At 41.7% G+C, this 16174-nt stretch overlaps 1 protein-coding gene across 8 annotated transcripts in view; it reads left to right on the top strand.

Annotated features, from left to right (window-relative positions):
- Positions 1-16174, top strand: part of FSTL5 (follistatin like 5) — a 397655-nt gene that overhangs the window by 279009 nt on the left and 102472 nt on the right. For all 8 annotated transcript variants that reach the window (XM_034411439.3, XM_034411436.3, XM_034411437.3 and 5 more), the window contains one exon: positions 2608-2774. In XM_034411439.3, coding sequence (XP_034267330.2) covers positions 2608-2774 — 167 coding nt within the window. The remainder of the gene's footprint in view (positions 1-2607; positions 2775-16174) is intronic.

Raw genomic sequence — 16174 nt, 5'->3', positions numbered from 1 at the left:
TAAAAAGGGGAGAAGATTTAGGCCAGGCCAGCTTGATGGAATAGGAAAGTCTTAAGCGCGCGACGGAAGGTGCACAGATCCGGGTTCCTCCGTATCTCCGGGGGGAGCTCGTTCCAGATCATAGGTGCCCCCACAGAGAAGGCTCTCCCCCTAGGGGTCGCCAGTTGACATTGTTTGGCCAACGGCACCCGGAGGAGCCCCTCTCTATGGGAGCGTACTGGCCGGTGGGAAACTATTGGTGGTAGCAGGCGGTCCCGTAGATAACCAGGTCCTAAGCCATGGAGCGCTTTAAAGGTGATAACCAGAACCTTGAAGCGCACTCGGAAGACCACCGGGAGCCAGTGCAGCTCGCGCAGGAGAGGTGTTACATGGGAACTCCATGTTGCTCCCATAACCACCCGCGCGGCCGCACTCTGCGCCAGTTGGAGCTTCCGAGTGCACCTCAAGGGGAGCCCCATGTAGAGAGCATTACAATAGTCCAGACGAGAGGTGGCGAGGGTGTGAGTGACTGTGTGTAGAGAGTCCCGATCTAGAAAGGGACGCAACTGGCGGATCAGGTGAACCTGATGAAAAATCCTCCCGGTCACATATGCCTGGCATATGTTGAATTCCAATATCATATATTCACCCTCCACCAAAGTTTCCATAATTTCAATATCGTCTATCATTTTATCTCTGTTAGTAAAGAAGTAAATTCAGTATAGTTGACCCTCTAGTTTCCATTTCTACCTTAGTTCAGCAATTTTGTATACTAAGTCTTTTTGATTTAAAGCATATATGGAAGTTTCTCTTTTGATTATGTGATAGGTAGGAATTGTATTGGTATTGAAAAGAATTTTCACAGACGAAGAGATTTATGTGTCTGAATTTTGATAGACTATACATATTTATATAACGAATATGAATTGTATTTGTTGCAAGGTAAAACTTGATGGAAATGTTTGAACCAGAAAAGTTGTACTATGTCCAATGTTTTTAACTGTGTATTTAATAAAAAAAAAAACCTTTTTAATTAAAAAAAGTTTCTTTGACATCCCTGTTTAGTGCATTTGCAACCTATATGTCAAAATTCCATTTTATTGTTCTCTGTTTGATAAATTAAACAGGTTAGGTGAGAGATTATACTGATTGCTTAAATTATAAAATTGCTAAAAATTGAATGAATTTTCATTGTAATCTTAATTTCTCTGACAATCTCCACTCTTCTTGGGGTTTCATTCAACATTGATTTCAAAACATCTTGTGATAAAATAGATAAAAATTCTCCATGACACAATTTATAAATGGAGATCACACAATCGTACAATGCTGAAGACAAACCACAAGGTTCTGCCCAATGAAAAGGGTAAAAACAGGCATTGGTATAATAAATGATGATTAGCAATAATGTTGAATCATAATATGAATTAAAGTTTCCAATTATATTGATAAAATGAAAGTTACAAGTTTTGATTTAAGATCACTTGTGAGCTAGCATCTGCAAATGCTTAAGCAAGCTATTAAGGAGGGTGACTTTAGTTAAGAGGCTTTGGTAGTTTGAAGATTTTGGTTTGGTATTTGTTTTACTCCTTCAAACATTAACAAAATAAAAAGCATTGAATTACAGAAGTAAGCATAGCATAATGTTGATAGTTTTAGAGTTCAACGTATTCTTGTGGACTGCAGCCAATTTGTTGTCCATAGGTCTGTTTTTCTTATGGAAATGAGTGAATGTAATGTTAATATCCGATAGTGTACAGTATTAAAGCTATAGGAGTACAATTCTCTAGGACCTTACATCTCTGTAATTTGTATCCTAAATTATCCTTTTCTTCTTAAGCTTATCGTGCATCCTGGGACTAAGTTAGGGATAGAAATTCTGGACTGCCAAACAAAACAAAAAACCCAACCCCATTCAGCTGCTAGATGACAATTACATGCTATTTTTTAATTATTATCTTGCTGCCATTACCATATTTTTCGGAGTATAAGACACTCTGGACTTACCTTTTTGGGGGAGGAAAACAAGAAAAAAAAATCTGCCTCTGCCTCTGCCTCCCAGCAATTTGCCTCCTTGCAGCAAACAGCCTGTTTCAGTTTCATTTTCATTTTCAGCACAGCCTGATTAGCACAAGAAAAAAAAATCTGCCTCTGTCTCCCAGCAATTTGCTTCCTTGCAGCAAACAGCAGAGGCTGAAAATGGGGCACGAGGAGGAGGCAATAGGCAAGGGCAATCCCTGCAGCTTGAAACAGCTGATGGTCAGGAGGCCGATCCAACCACCAATCAGCTGCTTGTGCTAATCAGGATGTGCTGAAGCTGAAACTGAAATGGGCTGTTTGCTGCAAGGAGGCAAATTGCTGGGAGGCAGAGGCCAGCGGGTGGGGGCCAGCGGGTGGGCGTGGCTACATTTGGTGTATAAGACACACCCAAATTTTCACCCTCTTTTGGGGAGGGGAAGTGTGTCTTATATTCCAAAAAATACGGTAATTATTTTTACAACCCAGATATGGTGCCTTAGACTTGAGTAAACTAAAAAATAAGGTGAGATAGAGCTACAAACTGGATATTTCTTTAGGTATAGACCTTCTATGTGCAAATTGGCATTAAATGCAACATATCTTTTACAGAAGTAATACAACTGAGCCTGCCAGAAGATCAGAAAGTAAGCATTACGGCTGCGATAGTTGGACAAAGTGCAGTTCTAAGTTGTGCCATTCAGGGCACCTTGAGACCTCCAATCATCTGGAAGCGGAACAATGTCGCTCTGAAGAGTTTAGATTTAGAAGACATCAATGTAAGTGATTAAGGGCAATCTATTGACCTTTTTAATAGAATTATAATTAATTTTCTGCCATTCTAACTAGAGCAATCACATTTGTTAAATCAACATGTGAACCCGATTCAAATTCAAGTAATAAAATTAAAGGACACATCAAGCAGTATTTTTTTTTTTCATTTTCTATGTGAGTCTTGTCTTTTTACTATATGGGTCCCCATTTTCCATAGGTGGGAGTGGCGAAATCACGTTAAGGGAAAAACATACGTTAAACTTACCTAAACAGTTACTTGGCTTTCATGAATCATACTATTGCCAATACAAGAGTATTTTTCACATGGGAAATGTCTAGGAAATCACATAATTCAACAGGATGATGAAGCCGTAGTTTTGCTTGCTAATAGGCAATGGCTATTATTCTCAGCAGATAGGAAAATTGTAACACTTGCTCCTCAAATTTCATTCATATAATTGTATCTCAGAAATTTAGGATCAAGTTACAACATATCTATCATCAAAGCCATCCAGAGTCACCTGATAGGGGAAATGGGCATACAAATTTAATAAATATAACAAAACAAAGCAAAATAAAAAAATAAATAAAATAAATCTTTCCGTCATAGTACCTTGCATAGCTAAGAAAAAACCTCATTCTTTCACAATTGGTCTAAAATTCTTACAAACTTTTATAAATATTTTTATAACATCAAATTTATATGCAGAGATTGTTAAAATGAGAACTTTCTAGTCATATCACACTTTTGTTAGCTACATTGGATCTGGAGCTTTGCATTGACATGATGCAGTTCTTGTTTTCATAATAGGTTTTGATCTTTTTGAATGAGCATCTGGAAATAGCTGTGGAACTGCCTGTTATGCCTAGATATACACATATAATCCATCTTCTATTGAAATTAAAAGGCATTCAGCTTTCAGACAAACAGACTCTTTGCTTTTGGCACATCTTTTCCAGTGTATTTCAATAAGCACATCAGATGACTGCCTGATACAATTGTAAGCATAATTATTGGCTATCCTCTGTGATAACATCATCCAGAGTCCCTCTCTATGGGAGATGGGCAGTTAAGACGTATGAAATATAAATAAATAAATATACTGTATATATTGCTGAAAGTTTTTTTTCACCTAATATCACCATTACTCTCACCAATAAGAATAAGGACTCACCAAAGCACTATGTTTTTACATTGTTGTTGTACATTGTCCTGACAGATTTGTATATTAAGCCAGGTTACACTTTTCCCCATTAATATATGCTTCCAAGGTTTTTAAATGCCATAAACTATTCTTATATTTGTATATTTATCAATGAAAAAAACACTAAACTTTTACATTTATTCTATACCTCAATCATATGCCTTAAGCATGGAAGTTTTTCTAAATGTGTTATATTTTTCAGCAATGATTAAAGCATAATGTTAGAAAAAAATGTATAGCATCATGTAACAAATGTTTTTAACCCAAGGTAATTTTGATCTGCTTTTTGTCATCTCAAGTAGCACATAAATTGATGACTGACATGGAAGTCTTGACAACATCACTTGCTAAACTTTAGGTCTGTCTTTTACTTCAAAGCAAATGATGAGGTTTTGTGAGCACTCTGTTGCTTTTGACCATGAGATTAATTGGAGCCATCAACTCCTGGAAAAAAATTAGGAATGAAATAGAAACACATATGGAGAATTGTTTCCAACCAGAAGACAGAACATAAGAGATATTTTAAAATAGTTTGAGTATAATGCCTTTCCTAATTAGAGGATTTGGCACTCTTTCCTGTCAAGGAGCCATGCTGATTTCTATTACTGAGTCTTTTTAGTTGATGGTGCATTTTAAGTACTCTCTCAAAATCAGGATCTGACTCTTTATTCCCTGAATTGGCTAACTGTATGGGGTCTGAGGCATTATGCTGAAGTATCTAACAGTTTATTGACTTCCCACCTGTGAGTCTATCAGGTGGTCCTCTTCAGCTTCAGAATCAGAAAGTCCCTGACAAGAATAGCATTAAGAACTGTAGTTTGTATTTGTCTTTTTGAATCTATGTATTTTAAAGAAACTTAACAGGATGATGAACACATAGCTTTGCTTGCTAATAGCAATGGCTATTCTTCTCAGATAGGAAAATTGTAACATTTGCTCTTCAGATTTCATTCATATTATTTTATCTCAGAAATTTAAGATCAAGTTACAAGTAGTCTTTTATGATTCTAGATTTGATCTCTGTCTTGCCATTGATATACTTGATCCCTTTCCCTCCTGGGTTGTAAAGAGAACCAGGATTTGGACATAGATTGTAGTTAATATTGTCTTGTGACTTCCCCTGTATCCAAAATTGTTGGACTGCTATTTGACCATATGGTATATTATTCCTTCAGGAAAAAACAATTGCTAGTCAGATTTGTATCATCAAAGAGCCCCTAAAGAATTTTTCAAAATTTGCTCCCATTAAAATACACAATTTAATTTACAGAATGGCCTTAATCCTCATAGTTTCAGCAGAGCTTATTCATTAGTAAGTAACCATTGGAGGGAAGTCTGGTGTACATTATTTTATTTTTAACCATTTATTCATGTAGTGGTTGCTAGAAAAAATATTAAAAAGCAGAGAGCTGAATAAATTACTTCAGTGTATACCTATAAATTAAGATACAATCTACTTTAGAGTTTTTAATCTTGAACAAAGAGTAATGGTGATCCAACTGGTATAGTTGATCAGATAAGTAAAACTGGATTTTGTGAGTGTCCTAGTTACAGTTTGTAAAGCTATCTGAAAGTGTAACTAACTTTTATTTTGCATGTAGTGGCGGCTTTTGTTGCAGCTCTGTTATAAATTAAATACCTTCCTAAATTTTGACACCTAATAGTTTCCAGCTTTGAATTTTTGTGTACAGAGCTGTGATGAAGTCATTTCTTTATTTTTTGCTTAAATAGAAATTAAAGCCCAAGGGAACAGCAGAGTAATTGGATAAGTCCACTGAGGAGAACTGGGCTTTTAAATTGGATTGGGGAACAGAGGATGCGGAACTTCAAATGAATTTATTCAGAGAATGCGCTGTACAGTGGTTTGTGCAGTACTATACCTATTCATTTCAATGGTGCTTTCAAAGGCAATTTCAGCACTTAAAAAGTTTCTGGTCTCATACAAGTATTTATAACTCTAGAGATGGTAAGCTTGCTTTGGAGCTGCACATAAATTATGAATACGGTACATTTGTTTAGGAGCGATAGCTGACTTTATATCACATGACAAAAGCCACACGTATCTATATTTTTTGGTACAGCATGTCATCAGTGACATAATTATACTAATCATACCAGGATAAATGATCAGAAAATAAAGGCAGACAATAGATGATAAAGAATGCTATCTGGAACATTTGTGTCTTATAGAAAGATGATTTATTTTTGTTTTGTTTTACTGCATCAGATGAAAGAGTGGGCAACATCCACAAAAATGAAATGAACTTTTGCAGGTATTTTAGATTGATTTAGAGATATGAAGATATATTACATTCTCTAGTCAAAATTAGGCTTTGGACTTCAATTGCTTATACATATTTCATTATTCCAACTTTAACACATACACTTGAATGGAGAAGATAGTCCTAATTTCTTTTATTTATGGCACAGTCTATTTACTTTCTGCATAACCCAGTCCCTTTTTATTTTTACATTTTGCTTTATTTCTACAATCGTGATTTAAATTCAGTTCATTGCTATTATTGTGTAGTGGGCTTTAGTAGGCAAGAACCAGACCAGCATATCTGCAACAGCATTTATTGACTCAAAAAAATGAAACTGGTGGCCCCACTTCAGCTCCACTCGGTTTCAACCTGTTGCTGAACAGACAGTCATGTGTTGACACAGGAGAAAGTTTTCCAGACAGTGATTCCAGTCCCCAGTCGTCATCCACTTGAGTGCCTCCTTTGTGGTCCTGACCATTCGTTCGACCTGACCATTGGTTGCAGGGTGGAATGGAGCAAATGTTATGTGGCAAATCATTTTGGCATTGATGAATGACTGAAACTCTTCTGTGAATTGTGCCCCATTGTCAGACATGATCACATCTGGCAGACCATGTGTGCGAACAGCTGGTGCAACACTCGGATGACTCTGGTCATTGTCATTGATGAGACCAGTGCAACTTCCAACCACTTGGAATAACTGTCCACTACTATCAGGAACACCTGCCCCTGGAACGGGCCCACAAAGTCAATGTGCACACGAGACCATGGGGTGTGCATGGTCTCCCAGCAGTGCACCGGTGCTTGTAGCATCTCCGGTCAGGTTTCTTGGAAGGCCGGGGCAACTCCTTACTTGATTCTCAATGTCTTTGTCCAACCCTGGCCACCACAAGTAGCTCCTGGCTAGAGCCTTCATCTGAACAATTCCTGGGTGCCCCTTGTGTAGAGAATCCAGCAACTTTAAGCGAAGACTGGGTGGAATGATAACCCTGCTGCCTCACACATCCCTTGTGGGTTGACAGTTCATTTTTCCACGAGGCATAGTGCTGGAACTCAGGACCTGGCCAGACCTCTTAACACTCCTTAACACCCAGTTGAGAACATGGCTAAGTGTTTTTTTTTTTTAATTAAATTTTTTATTATATTATTAAATTAACATTACAAACAAACAACATATACAATACTTCACCCTGTGCTATACATAAGAAAGGAAGATTTGGTTCTTCGGATATATCCTCATGATCGCCAAAATCCACATTCTCGGGGTACAGGTACCGAAGCATCTAATTTTCCCAGCACATAATCCATGAATGGTTTCCAAATTTTCCAGAAAATATCTTCTTTATAGTCACCATTTCTAATTTTAATATCACATGTCATTTTATCGTTTAAAGCTAAATCTTTGTCCTCCCCTTTGTCCAGTAGGCAGTGTAGCAGTTCTGCCAGGGCAGCCTTAAGCGGTAAGAAGGAGTGGTGAAAATTGAGCAAGCCCAGGAATGCTTGAAGCTCCCCCTTGGATTTTGGTGTGGGGACTTGCTGAATCGCCTTTAGCTTAGCTCCAGATGGGTGGATTCTGGCAGCATCAATGCGGAAACCCAGGAATTCTGTGGATTCCATGCCAATCTGGCACTTTTCTTTCTTTAGTTTTAGGCCTACCTCGTGGAAATGTTGGAGTATTGCACAGAGACATTCCCCCAGGATTGCTGCTGATTCCCCTGTGATCAGGACATCATCAAAGTATGGGCAGATGCCGGGAATGTTCTTCAGTGTTCACTCCATAATACTTTGGAACAACCCTGGTGCTACGCTTACCCCAAACTGCAAGCGGAGCACTCAGAATGCAGCTCTATGTGTGACTATTGTCTGTGCTTCTGCGGTAGCGTAGTCCACCGGCAGCTGCAGGTAGGCCTGGGTGAGATCTAGCTTAGCAAAGATTCAGTCTCCCTGGAGCAAGGCAAGGATGTGGCTTACCACTGGTACAGGGTAAGCATGCTGCTATAGTGCCTTTTTTATGGTGCACTTGTAGTCTGTGCAGATGCAAACATCCCCATTAGGCTTAACTGGGGTCACTATGGGAGTCTCCCAATAGCTACAGTCCACAGGTTGGAGCACTCCCTGCTGTACCAGCTTGTCTAGTTCCGCATCAATTTTAGGTTTCAATGCAAAGGGAACCCTGTGTGGTTTTAATCGGATTGGAGTTACAGCTGGATTGAGATTGAGTGAAATGGGTGCCCCTTTGTATTGTCCCAGCTCAGCGTTGAATACGTGAGCATATTGTTGGCATACCACTTCTAGATCGGCTCTTTGGTTTCGATGAATGCCCGTTACTCTGATGCCCAGGGCCTTGAACCAGTCCAGGCCTATGAGGCTGGTGCACAGCCCCTCTATGAACACTACACTGAGGGGACCCTTGAACTCTCTAAATTGTACCCTAATGGTGGCTTCTCCCCTTACAGGAACATGGTGACTCTGGAAGTCCGTTAGCAGTAAACTCAATGATTTGAGCGGGACTCGCCATCAGCTACATTTGCAAATGTGGTCAAAAGTCGTGGACAATATAATTGACAGAGCTGATCCAGTATCAAGCTCCATGGAGCATGGGACCCCTTGAAGTTTTAGTCAGAGTTTTATCTTTTCTTTGATGAGGCATTGAGCCCCTGTGCATTGGATGCTATGCCTTCCCAAGCAGTATTCAACTTTATTCTGCCCTGGGGGCCCTTTCCACTTATGCTGCTGCGTTGCAGGTTTCTTTTCCCACTGGCAACTTCTGCAAACTCTGGCAATGTGTCCTTGCTTTCCACAGGCACAACATACAGCTGTGTGGAATCTGCACTCTGCTCTTTCATGTTGTCCTCTGCAGCTTGTTCAGCTCTATGGGGCAATTGCTTGCCCTGGGGAGCATGGCTGTGTGGGTGTCTCTCTCCACAAGCAATCAATTTCATCAGTCTCACTGACCTCTTCCAAGCCTTCTGCAGTCTCTTGGTGGATTGCTGGGGGTCTGATGTGCATTTTTGGTGGCCAGAGAGTCTTCATGGTCCCTCCGGCAGCCTCATTTGCCATGACTTCCTTCAATGCATCTTGGAAGGTCAGTTTCTCCATGGTGAATAGGCGTTGTTGTAATTCACTATTATGCAGGCCGCAAACAAGCCTGTCTCTGAGACGGTTTTCAAGATCAGGGAACTTACATTGGCACAAAGCTTGGCAAAGGACTGCCACAAACTCTGCTGCAGATTCCCCAGATCTCTGTTCTCGTTGTTCGAATGCATGGCGCTGGGCGATGACCGAGAGTCTAGGCTCAAAATGTTCCTTTAATTTCTTCTTGAGGTCAGTGTAAGCCACTTCTTTATGCTTGCTGGTGCTATCAAGTTTTCAGTGATATCAAACGTGGCTTGTCCACAGACACATAACAGAATTGCCGCCTTCAAGCCCTCGTCCGTGATCTGGCTAGCCCAGAGATAGTTGTCTACTTGGGAGACATATGAGCTCCACTGTTCCAGGTGGGTAGTGTCAAACTCATTGAGTCTTCCCAGTTTAGCCATTTTGAGAAGGCCCCTGTGGTGCTGATTAATGCCTGTCCTGCTGCGGGTGGAGCTGAGCTGCACTTAGGAGTCCTGGGGATGGATTCCTCAGGTGCACCTGTGCCAACAGTGTGTCTTACTGGCAGGCAGGATGGGGACTAGTCCTGCTGGCACTTTGTTACCCAGCCTATCACCCAGTAATCTCAGTCTCTTGGTTAGCAGCAGCTCTTTCTCCTGTAGCATCCCACTTTTGTTGCCACTATTGTGTAGTGGGCTTTAGTAGGCAAGAACCAGACCAGCATATCTGCAACAGTATTTATTGACTCCAAAAATGAAACTGAGGAACTGCAGACAATAGCCTGTGATTTATACTCTAGGCCCACAGTGCCTTAACCAATCATAAACTAGAAAAAACCCACCCACATATAATTGTTCTGAACTTCCTTCCAACGGTTGGAGTCATGTAAAGGTTAGTTTCACTTTAGATCAATTTAACAGTTAAGGTCATGTAAAGGTTAGTTTCACTTTAGACCAGATTAATAGTTAGGGTCATCTAAAGGTTAATCCCCTTTAGCACAACTATATACATTTAATACATAACAGCTATCATAAAGTATGACACATACGCCACCCCTATGCAGAGCTATTTGCATATAAATTTCATTGAGGGCTTACCCATAAATCCTGCTGGCCACTTTCTGATTCTGGAGGTCATGAGTGCAAGACATTTTTCTCAGGCTCTCCCCAGCTTGCTTCTCATCAAGTAGCAGTTTCGATTGCTGCCAGGACAAGTGATGCTATGTGTTCTGTCTGCCATGCTTCAATTTGTTGTAGGTTGTGCTTCTACTCCAGTTGGCTAGTGCATTTGTTACAGACAAGCTCCTCATCTTTTTCAGTCATTGACTGCTGCTTTCTATGGGCATTTCTTTATTGGCATATTGGCTATGATTTTGGGGCCTGGTTTTGCTTTGCTCTGCTGTGTTCTGCTTTGCTTGCCTATCATGTCACCGCTAGTCTTTCTTTTCATTAAACTAGATATACCCATTTACAGCAACCGTTCTTTATATAGTTTAGCCTCCAATCCCCAATCATCTTTGTTGCTCTTTTCTGCACTCTTTATAGAGTCTCAACATCTTTTTTACATTGTGGCAACCAAAACTGAATGCAGTATTCCAAGTTTGGCCTTAACAAGGCATTATAAAATGGTATTAATGCTTCACGTGATCTTGATTCTATCCCTCTATTAATGCAGCCTAGAACCGTGTTGGCTTTTTTGGCAGCTGCAGCACACTGTTGGCTCAGATTTAAATGATTGTCTGCTAGGACTCCAAGATCCCTCTCACAGTTACTACTATTGAGCGAGGTACCACATGTACTGTGCCTGTGCATTTTGTTTTTTGTGCCTAAATGTAGAACCTTACTTTTTTCACCATTGAATTTCATTTTGTTACATAGCACCCAATGTTCAAATTTGTCAACATCCTTCTGTATCTTGAGCCTATCTTCTGGAGTATTGGCTATTCCTGCCAGCTTGGTGTCATCTGCAAATTTGATGAGTTCTCTATCTAATCCCTTGTCCAAATTATTGATGAAGATGTTGAAGAGTACGGAGCCTAAAACAGAGGGGGTACTGCACTGGATACCTCCCTCCATGTAGAAGTAGTTCCATTGAGGACTACATGTTGAGTGCAGTTGGTTAGCCAGTTACAAATCTGCCTGGTGGTGATGCTATAACCCAATTTTTCTATCTTATCAAGTAGCAGGTTATGGTCTACTTTATAAAATGCCTTACTAAAGTTCAAGTAAATTATATCCACTAATTTTGTCAAAGAATGCAATAAGATTTGTTTGGCATGATCTGTTTCTGATAACCCATGTTGGCTTTTGGTTATTACTTTGTTTGCTTCTAGGTGTTCGGTGATTTGTTGCTTGAATATCTTTTCCAGAATCTTCCCTGGTATTCAGCTCAGCTGATAGGTCTGTAGTTTCCTGGATCTATTTTTTTTTCCTTTTTTTCCAGTCCTCTGGCAGTTCCCCAGTTCCAGGATCTTTGAAAGATATAGTTCAGTGGTTCTGAGATCTCATCTGCCAGTTCCTTCAGAACCTTGGGGTATAATCCATCCGGTCCTGGTGATTTGAACTCATCTAGGGTATACAGGTGCTTACTTACCATTCTCCATTGTGGGTAGAGACAGCAGCCAGGCATAGGTTGTACTCGTCTGTTCAGATTGATGGACTGAGTCTGTCATAGTTGTTAAGTACCGCCCTTGTTGCTAGGGGCTTCCAGCTTTTGACTCAGTCCGTCAGTCTGGACAGACGTGTGGGACTGTGTCTCTGGCTTATTACTGTGACATTTGGTTTCTCTTGGTTTGATCTTGGACTTGGAACTTTGGATTTGATTGGATATTGGACTTTGGACTTATTTGCCTTCATCTTTGTAAATTGGGTTCCTCCACCTCAGTGGATTGGGCCCCTTGTTTTGCCTCTTTAGCAAGCTTTGGCTGGTTTTCCTCATTGATCCCAGCTCTCCCTTTCTGTTTTTTTCTCTCAATCCTCCGTTGTTTAGACAACGATTCGGAGTCTGTGGAGCTTCCCACTCCCGAGAGGAGCTGGGATGGGGCTGAGCAGAGTTCCGCGTTCCCAACGGCTAGTGGCGTTCAAGGAGTTTTGCGCTCCCCTTTGAGCAGTCCGGCAGCCTTTCGATGTTTTTTTACGCGGACCAAGTTGCTCCAGTGACGGGCTTTGAAGCTCCGTTTTTGCTCCTTCTTGGCTGCCGACGAGCGATTTTACTACCAGCTAATTGCCAAGGGGTTTCAGGAGCTTCGCGCTCCAGCCCTTCTTTGTGAGAGGCCGGCGGACATTGAGCGGAGCCTCACGCTCCCAAGAGTGACATCAAGTTGGCGGCCGCCATTTTGGTTAATCTGAGAGATTTTTACAGCGTGGCGTTCTGCATTGCCCTGGCCCTTTAACGAGCTGTGCCTTGGGATTGAAGTTTGTTTCAAAGCACCCTCAAGGGCTTTGCGCCCCATTAATTGGCTAACTGGGACAGTTGGACTTTACATGGAGCTTCGCACTCCCAGAGCTGTTAGCAGGGACGCCCACCATTTTGTTTGCCACCTTTTTCCTTGCTGCCTCCATTCTATTGCAACAGCACTGGGTCTTTTGTCTGCTAGCCTCCAGACTTAGGTCTGTGCCTGTGTGAGGGGACTCTTTGTGTTCTCCTGCGGAGCTCCTGTGTTGGGACTATCCACAACTGGATTGTTGGCTCTCTGCCAAAACTACCTCAGCTAGCTGCTTCAGCCTGCCCAGCCTTGTGGTGTCCATTTTGTTTGCTGCCCTGCTTGTGGCCATTTTGTTCGCTGTTGCGGACCTGAACGGCCATTTTGAGTTTCCTCTGACTGCTTCACAAGCTAAAATCTGCTACTGTCTGGTTGGACATTTGATTACTGCTCATTCAACAATTTGGGTCAGCCCACCCTTGACAATGCCCAAGGCTTTATCCAAATCGAAGCATGGCTGGAAGGTCGGGGCTGATTAGCGATTACTCCCCAATTCAGGGGATACTGTCTCAAAGACCACTCAGGATCATTCGGCAAAGGTCTCTGGCAGCAAAGAATCACGCCCTCACCACAAGGCCAAACCACACTCTTCTGCCTCTTTGAGGGCTGAGAAACATGGTAATAAAGTTTTAAATAAACTTTGTGACAAAGCCAGCAGCCACCTACAATAATCAGCTGCTCTCAGGGGTGACAGTGTCTCAATCAGGGAGGCAGTTGGGATGAGCACTTCAGCCTTAATGCCAGGTCAGGTGTCTCTTCAGAACTGCCCAGTATCTATTAAAACTTCCTGTCTGTGGGGGACTCCCATGCCCCCTACACCTTTGGTGGTAGCGGAGATGGTTCCTTCTTCCAATTTGGACCCGGCACCTCCTTCTTCTTCTGCAGCCTTAGCCTCCAAGGAAGTCGGTCCTGTTCGTGACCACAGTCGTAGTTTTTTGCTGCCTGACAACTTTCAGCATATGATTGACGCTGCGATTCAGCAGTCACTGTTGGGTCGCTTCCGGTCTTCAAGCAGGGGTGCATCAGTGCGGTCCTTTGCATCTGTTTCTCCAGATACGGATTACCTGGAAGATTCCATTTCTGATGGGGACCCCGATTCTCCGGCTCCTTCCCAAATGATTCATCCATCATTTCTGGGTGAGGTTGAGCCTCCAGAGCTGGATCTGTCAGAGGATGAGGGTCTTTCTCTGGAGCAGCCCACCTTCACTGGGCTTTTTCCTCAGGCCTTATTTAAGTCCTTGTTGTTCAAGGCTGTCAACAGGGCTCAACTCAGTTCCAATTCATCGAACACAGCCCCTCCTCCTCCTCCTCAAACTGCGCTGAATCCTCTATTTGCAGAACCTTCCAAACTGGTGGATACTATTCCCACTCCTCCTTTGTTCCTCGACGTCATTTGGAAGCAGTGGGCTGCTCCTGGATCTGCCCCGATTCCATCATCTACCGACCAGAAGAATTTCAATGTTGCTCCCGACCTGGCTTCTATCCTTCAAGTCCCGGCGGTGGATGCTCCAGTGGTCACTTTGCTACCTAACGCTTCTGTTCCCGGGGATCCAGATGAGGGACTACGTCCTGAGGAACGTCGGTCGGACCAGGTCTTGCAGCGAGCTCATCAGGGAGTGGCATGGGCGATTTGGTCAGCAATCACCGCTTCCTTCTTCAATCGAGTGACATTATTGTGGTTGCGTCAGTTGCAAGAGAAGCTTTCACCAGACGACACGAGAGTTAAACAGGACTTGAACAAGATTATTGCAGCAGTCCAATTCTCTGCGGATGCTACTCTCAATGCTGCCCACTTCGCCTCAAAGTCCCTTGTCTCCTCTGTTATGGCACGCTGTTTGGTCTGGCTCCGTCTTTGGCAAGCAGACGCTAGGCACAAGTGGCATTTAGTGTCTGTTCCCTTTATGGGAGCCAAATTGTTTGGGGATCTGTTTGAGTCTTTCCTTATTGAGACCAAGAATAAGCGGAAGGTCTTACCGGCTGCACAGCGTAGGGGGGAATCCCGTTTTCTCCCCTAGCAACAAGGGCGGGACTTAACAACTATGACAGACTCAGTCCATCAATCTGAACAGACGAGTACAACCCATGCCTGGCTGCTGTCTCCACCCAACAAGAAGGTGTGTCTCAGGTAGGACCAACACCCCTTTTCTTCCATACTTTAATATGTTCCTAATCAGTTTTTTATGGTGCTGTTTTTGATAGGCTGGGCTGTTTTTTCCCTGTTTATTTCTAGCAGCAACAAAAGTTGTAATGAGGAGGGAATAACTGAATTATGAGATGGGCAGAAAAGATAATTTTTCTCTCCTGTTCTCTCTGACTCTCATTCTCAATAAACTTACATTTTGTTTAAAAGAATTTCTGACACGGTTGGCAATTATAGATCTATTTTTGTCTTTTTCTTAGACAAAGCAAAAGCCGCTCTCTGTTTCTGTGCATTTATGTAGGTAGATTTCTAAGTAATTTTGATCCCTGTTCTATTTCTTTTTTTTTTTTTTTAGTTCAGGAAAGACACAATCAGTTTTTCTTTTTCCCAGAATTATTATCCAAATTATTCTTAGAAAACTATTTGGTATTTATTTATATTATCTCTGGACCTGTGATAATCTTTCTCTAGAGATTCTGAAATGTTTATTTATTTATTATTTTATTTTATTTGTTAGTCAAACATGTATAAGATAACAAGTATAGGTATGAACATAAACATAAACAAAGGAAGAAAATACAAATAAATGGGGACAGTAAGAAAGGGATGGTAGCTGGTGTGCTTATGCATGCCCCCTTTATGGACCTCTTAAGAAGGGAGTGAGGTCCACGGTAAACAGTTTGAAGTTGAAACTGTGAGGGTTTAAGGCTGCAACAACGGAATCGGGTAGAGCATTCCAGATGTTGACCACTTTGTTGCTGAAATCATATTTCCTGCAATCAAGTTTAAAGTGGTTTACCTTGAGTTTATATCGATTGTTTGCCCATGTACTATTGTGCTTAAAACTGAAATAGTCGTTGACAGGCAAGACGTTGTAGCAGACAATTTTGTGTACTATGCTTAAATCGGACCACAGACAGCGCAATTCCAGATCGTTCAATCCCAAAATTTTAAGCCTGGTGGCATAGGGAATTTAATTTGCTTTGGGATAAGGTAGAACTCTGTGAGATCCCACAGAAGTTACAGACCATGGTTCAGGCAGAGACCATGGTTCAGGCAGAAGTACCTTGATACCAATATCTCAAATCACCCTTTGAAAAATAACCAATATCACTGTAAAACAAGGATTCTAAATTCCATCCCAGCCTCATACTCCAGTAGCATAACAGATTCAGAGGTACTATCAAAGTTGTGAAAAGATTCTGCAAAAGTAATAGGG

The sequence above is a fragment of the Pantherophis guttatus genome, chromosome 8 (genome assembly GCF_059756535.1).
Source record: "Pantherophis guttatus breed Tessera chromosome 8, ASM5975653v1, whole genome shotgun sequence".
Taxonomy (NCBI): Eukaryota; Metazoa; Chordata; class Lepidosauria; order Squamata; family Colubridae; genus Pantherophis; species Pantherophis guttatus.
Note: the sequence above shows the minus strand (reverse complement) of the source record. Positions and strands in the feature narration are given on the sequence as shown.